The sequence below is a fragment of the Cibotium barometz genome, chromosome 38 (genome assembly GCF_041138505.1).
Source record: "Cibotium barometz isolate CiBa-2024 chromosome 38, ASM4113850v1, whole genome shotgun sequence".
NCBI classification, from domain to species: Eukaryota; Viridiplantae; Streptophyta; class Polypodiopsida; order Cyatheales; family Cibotiaceae; genus Cibotium; species Cibotium barometz.
The window spans coordinates 27,853,047-27,859,147 of record NC_141083.1 but is presented as its reverse complement, the minus strand read 5'-3'; the positions used below and the strand labels follow the sequence as shown (position 1 = coordinate 27,859,147).

At 38.7% G+C, this 6,101-nt stretch overlaps 1 protein-coding gene across 2 annotated transcripts; it reads left to right on the top strand.

Moving 5' to 3' along the window:
- The first annotated feature begins 763 nt into the window (after window positions 1–763).
- LOC147616547 (uncharacterized) lies at window positions 764–2,455 on the top strand. Of its 2 annotated transcripts, XM_086777614.1 has the most exons (3): window positions 764–1,210; window positions 1,358–2,039; window positions 2,124–2,455. In XM_086777614.1, coding segments are annotated over exons 2-3 (675 nt in total). In that variant the 5' UTR covers window positions 764–1,210; window positions 1,358–1,365; the 3' UTR covers window positions 2,125–2,455. The 2 variants fall into 2 exon arrangements, with proteins under 2 accessions (XP_086633740.1, XP_086633739.1); XM_086777613.1 differs by having other exon boundaries at window positions 764–2,039.
- Window positions 2,456–6,101: the final 3,646 nt, after the last annotated feature.

Genomic DNA, 6,101 nt, shown 5'->3' with positions numbered 1-6,101 from the left:
GTTGGTGGTATTGTGACCAGCTCTTCCCACCTGTGGTCAGTGATTTTTACAAGTGGCAGTTTGTTATTCATTTTGCACAATTGGAGCCACTTTTTTTTGGATTTTTATTGTGTGGTTTACATTTCATTTACAAGTAGTAACCTCAGTGAGTGACTTGGACACGGTGGTGTGATATATATATGTACCACGTAGTATGAAGTAAGAAGCCTCTTGAGAAAAAAGGATTTTCTAAATTGATTGAAAATGTCAAATTTGACGGCTAAGTCCATCTGCCACGTCAAAGCGTCTCGTGTGAAAGGGTCTAAATTATAAGCTTCCGCAAAAGATCACTTTCTTAACGGTGGTCACGCTTCCGAACAAAAGTTGGAAAATAATAATTGGAAGAACGGGAAAAAGTTGAAGAAAATAATGTATTTCTTAACGTAGATAAGAATGCAGGCTCTCTCTCACCATGAAGATTAACAACAGTTTATAAAATAGCTAATTGGTGACGGCTAGTTGGTGACATTTTGGTGGAATTATTATAATATTACATGTTGTAGAAATTTACTTTTGGTGGGATTTATTATAATAATATTGTATGTTGTAGAAATTACAAAAGTCTGCAGGGTTGTCAGAGTCGAGAGACCTGTGACAGGTCAGAGAGGGGGACACAAACCCAAATAATCATCACAAGGGGTTGTCAGGCTTTCACCTTCAATGTGAGAGAGACAGAGAAAGAGAGAGAGAGAGAGAAAGAGGGAAGGGATGGTCCGACTCGCCCACCTTCATCGCCTTTTGCTTTGGTTTTTTTGTTGAATTGCAAGTCCCTTTCGAGATCGCCTGCATGCTCTAGACTGTCTCTTGTGCAAGGCTTCTCCTCTCCCAGCACACCTTTGCTGACCCAGCAATGGTGGCTTCAACATTAGTCTGCTGATCTTTAACACACACACGCACGCTCTCTCTCTCTCTCTCTCTCTCTGCCGCCGCCACCACGCCCACACAAACACACCCTCTCTCTCTCAACCCCATCTTTGACAGCTTCTCCTTTCTACAGCTGAGTCGGACTCCCACCCCTCCTATCACCTCCGCAGCATACACCGTCGTAGCCTGTAGAACCTCCGAAATGACGTCTCATGTAGAGAATTCTGAGCACATTTAGCAGCTGGTACTATTAAAATGCAAGAAGCTGAATGCACCACTTAACGTCAAGACACCCTTACAACTCATCGTGAGATCTATACAATCTCTCTCTCTCTCTCTCTCTCTCTCTGTGTGTGTGTGTGTGTGTGTGTGTGTGTCTGTCTGTCTCTCTCTCTCTCTCTCTCTCTCTCTCTCTCTCTCTCCATGGGCTGCTTCTCCCTGAAATTTTTGACAGCCTGCACCATGGGCTCTTCCAAAATCAAGGTCATGACAGTTGATGGACAATGCCTCAAGTATGAAGCGCCAATGTATGTAAAAGAGGTGCTTGTAGATCACCCAGGCCACGCCATCTTTCACTCAGACACTGTTCGCAAGCTCGGCAACCGGGCCAGGCCCCTGCAAGGCACTCTTCGCCTGCTACCAGGGCAACTGTATTTCCTTATTCCCCTTCCTCAAAGGCGAGAGAAGCGGCCGTCAAGGCGCCCATCGTCTGGAACGGTGTCATCTTCAGAACGAGTCCCGGAGGTGGATCAGCAGCAGCAGCAGCAGCAGGAGGGACAGTACATGCCGCGCAAGGTGTCGTTTGCCTCCGCCCCATCCTACATGGAGTCTTCTACAGACGGCCAAACGGAGACATCCAAAGAGCGGAATGATCTATCAGTATCCAAGCTCTCGTTGCAGGTGTTTCCGTCTCCGGCTAATGGGGTTGTGAGGTTGAAGATGGTGGTGTCCAAGCGGCAGCTTGCATCAATGCTGAAACAAGGCGGATTAGATACTGTCTCCATGGTTGAAGGCCTCCTATCCCCTTTGATAAAAGAAGTTGAAGCGGCTAGAAGCAATCTCAGAGATTCATCTGTGGGTGAGATTAGCAGCAGCTGCGCGTGGAGACCTGCATTGGAGAGCATACCAGAGTCCTGGTAAGCTGCAAGCTCTTATAGGTTGTTACTTCGTGCGTATTTGTTCCAGATTGCCTATGCTGATTGATTAATTTTTTTCCACAGATGTCCAGCACCAACGAGCTCTAAAGGGTGTAAATTGATCTGAACAACAATCCAGCGATTCATGGATGAGTATTTTACTCTTGTTTAGAGCAAATTATCATAGATTAAGGTTAGCCGACCCGCTACTAGACCGTGGAGGAGTTGGTTTTTCTGTGTTTTTCACCAGTACAGCGCACACTCATTATCGAGAGTAATTTTTCCTTCTCCGTGGCACACTTGTAAAAAAATAAAAAAAATGAAATAAAAATCCCAGTGGATTCTTCAGTGCTATAATCTCTGGTTCCATCAACCATGTTATTATTTCCCTTCCTAGAATATTAATCATGATAACGCAAACTTGAGATTTTGCCTTTTTTATGCACGTTTTTTTATATTTTGTTTTGGGTTAGAATCGATTTTTGTAGTTTTTTTCCTGGGTTAGAATTGGTTTTTGTTGTTTATTTTTGTTTCAATTTGTTAGAGTATTAGGAACTGAATGAATTGTAATTAGGGTTGGTAGTTTGATTAGCGAGCAAATGCCACAGGTTTTCGAACGAAACTGCGGGCGATGCTGGGAAGGATTGTTAGGGGAAAGTTCAAAGAGAACCTAATCGTATTGGTTTTGCACATCAGAGGTTAATTCCTTTGTAGTAGAATCAATGGACCTTTCATTGGTGGAGACCCTGAAGGCTAAAGGCATAGGGTGATGAATTAATTATGTGAGGACTACCCCATTGAGGTTGGCCATGCATGGCCCCCATAGCGTTCAACCTACAAGACCAAAGAAAAGAACGTTATTGAATGAAAATCACGTTTTTTTAAAAGAGTAGCACACCCCTATACTATGTGCTGACTGGTCTTCTTCCATAAGAGTCTTTGCTACTTAACATTATCATCGTCCCAAGAGAGATTGCTACAATCCTATGCTTAGCCCCATGCCCAACTCATCTATTTTTGTCATAGGAATCCTATGCTTAGCCCCATGCCCAACCCATCTATTTTTGTCATAGGAAACTATATGTTTATATTGTTGAAAAAAAAAGGATTACATTCTCACAAACAAAGTTTGTGGTATTCAGAAGCTCAGAAAAATATTATCTACAATGACCTCACAAACAAAGTTTGTGATATTCAAAAGCTTAGAAAAATATTAACTACAGTTGGGGTAAGATTCGTGTCCTTAGCCTTTTGGGGTTGCCCCTTCCCCCCACTACTCTGGAAGGAGGTAACTCTATGGCTATGCTACGTTGGGCACTTCGGACTCAACCCATCTAATTAAGAGTTGTTAGCATATCCGCGTGGCTCTCTGGAAAGAGGTAACTTTGTGGCTATGCAACGTTGGCACTTGGGACTCAACACATCTAATTAAGAACTACGAGCATATCCACATGACGTTCATGCTAGCTAGCTTGCATACATAACTTCATCAGAACATAAAGAAAGTATTGTTGGAAGCATTGCCATATAACCCATAGATATTCTCAAATACTAACAAATCTAGAAGCTAGACTTAAGTAGATCTTTGCAATTTTGTCTACACCAAACCATAAATCCCTCAACATGACATTGTATCAAGGGCTATTTGTTACCATTTTTATTTGGTTGTAAATATGTCATCACTACATGAAAAAATATATATATAAATCTTTCAAAGGCTATTTGCTATTTTTATTTGGTTGTAGATATGCCATCACTATATGGGGGAAAATATATATAAAAAGTTCCATTTCTTTTATTAACAAGGATACTAAATATGCTTCTACTATGGCATGTAATTCTTAACATAAAAAGCTGCATTTCTTTTATTGAAAAGTTTACTAAATATGCTTCTGCTACGGCATGTCATTCTTAACACTAGTTTGGTAACAATAAAGAACATAAAAGTGCCCTTTCATAGGTTTTTTTACAAAATCATCTTTCATGCACTCATAAATTCATTTTCTAGGATATATCTACATGACCAAGTGTATCATGGAAAAAATGTAAAAGCGAGCATACAACTCTCATGATGGTGAGGTCATTCCAAATAGAGGTATATAGAGAATTACAAGTATGACATAAACAAAATTTATACTACACATAAGAAAAAAAATGCTTATGATATGTCAATAATTTTTCTATAAAGCTTTAATATCATATAAAGCATGGGATTACCAAGACATAGAATACAAATATATATTTTAAATCACCAAATAAGAAATATTAGGATTCTTTTATGCATGGTTATTCAACAACATATGCTTGACTTATTGTTACATGTTCATATGATGGTCTAGATTCATTAGACTTGCAATAAAATATTACTAGCATAATAGTAGCTCAAAAGAGCAATAAAAAACATCAAAATTCAAAGAACTCACAAGGTTATAGTCTCCACGAGCTCGAGGGCGAGCTCCAAACCGATACACGTAATAGACTTGGTTAGAGATCAACTTGCATATATTTGGAGCTCCCAATGGAAAACCTTGTAATTTTTTTAAATCCACATTAGAACCATCTCTTTTTTACTTGAACATGCATGTAAGTATCATTGAAATATTTAAATATGTCCAAAATAGTGCTTAATGCTCTAAATTTTAAGTAGCATATGTTTTACCTAGCCTAACACTAAACAAAAATGCTTCAAAAATGGAGTTATGGACATGATTAGTTTTCCTGAACTTACATATAATTTATAACATCCAATAAAGTCATGTGTAAAACTTGGTTGAATTTGGTGCTTGTTTTCTAATAAGAAAAACAATTTCAATGAAAATATTTATCTTGAATAATATCACCTGAGTTCAAAAGGAGATCTTTTTAAAATTAGGCCTATTTATAATTAAACATATATAGGAGGTGTTCTATTTATTACTTTCTGGCGATACTTTTACAGTTAGGTGTACTTATATGAAACAGAATTTTTTTCCAAGTATAAGCTTAAACCAAATTTTCTCAATAATAAATTAATTGAATAGATAAAAATTAAAACAAACATAAGAAAATGAACGTAAATACTTGAATAATATACTTCACCACACAAAAGACAAGTAGTGGGTGCAATCTATTCCCCCCCCAAGAAGTGTCGACATACTCCCACTTCTTGGGTACTTACCCTTTACAAAAAAATAGGAGTTTCTTTTACCAAAAGCTTAAATAAATCATTCCTATCCGAATCACTAAGGAAAAATACATATAAGCCCCCATGGTCTAGTTCACGTGAAACCAAATTAATAGGTCCATGCCCATGTATAAAAAAAGTGGATGACAAACAAAATACCAAAATATCTCGTAGTAAATACCACGACCAAAATACCAAAATCATTGGCTATCTTGCTAATGCCAAAATACTAAAAGAAAAACCTTCCCAATAATTGCTCACACCAAATCACCGCCATCATGTCCGAGCCATACTTGCTTACGAGCACAAAACTCATCAATCTCACCAACCTATAAGTTGTCCATTCAAACACATTACACATTAGCAACACTTGCTAAAATTACATAACAACACATAAGCATTAAATCTAACACTTAATTCAAACCATCCCTAAATTCATATGTCCTACACATGGAATTTTCAGAATCACTCAAGTGCCATGCTATGAACATAGTGGTAATTAGGCATCCCTAATTAATCATAGAACGACAGACGGGAAAACTGTAACATCCTTCTTGCTTGGGATAGCAATTGTCCTCAGTTGCGTCATATCAACCTGGCTTGTTTTTGAAAGTAAGACTGGATGAGGTCAGGATAGGTACAGAAAAATTGTTCTAGCATATCAAGCATTTCTCTGTAGGATGATACATTCAAAAGTCATCTATTATACACTACTAGTATTGCACCCGCACATTGCTGCGGCGGCCGAAGGTTCTAGAAAAGAACTATTCCCTCTCTACAACCATCTCTCTCTCTCTCTCTCTCTCTCTCACACACACACACACATGCACATGCACATGCACATGACCCTCTCCCTCTCTCTCTGTCACGTACACACACTCTCAAATGTTGAAACTCTC

What these genes read in the sequence shown, in the direction of transcription:
- LOC147616547 (XM_086777613.1), top strand. Translation starts at nt 1,327, where the DNA reads ATGGGCTGCTTCTCCCTGAAATTTTTGACAGCCTGCACCATGGGCTCT.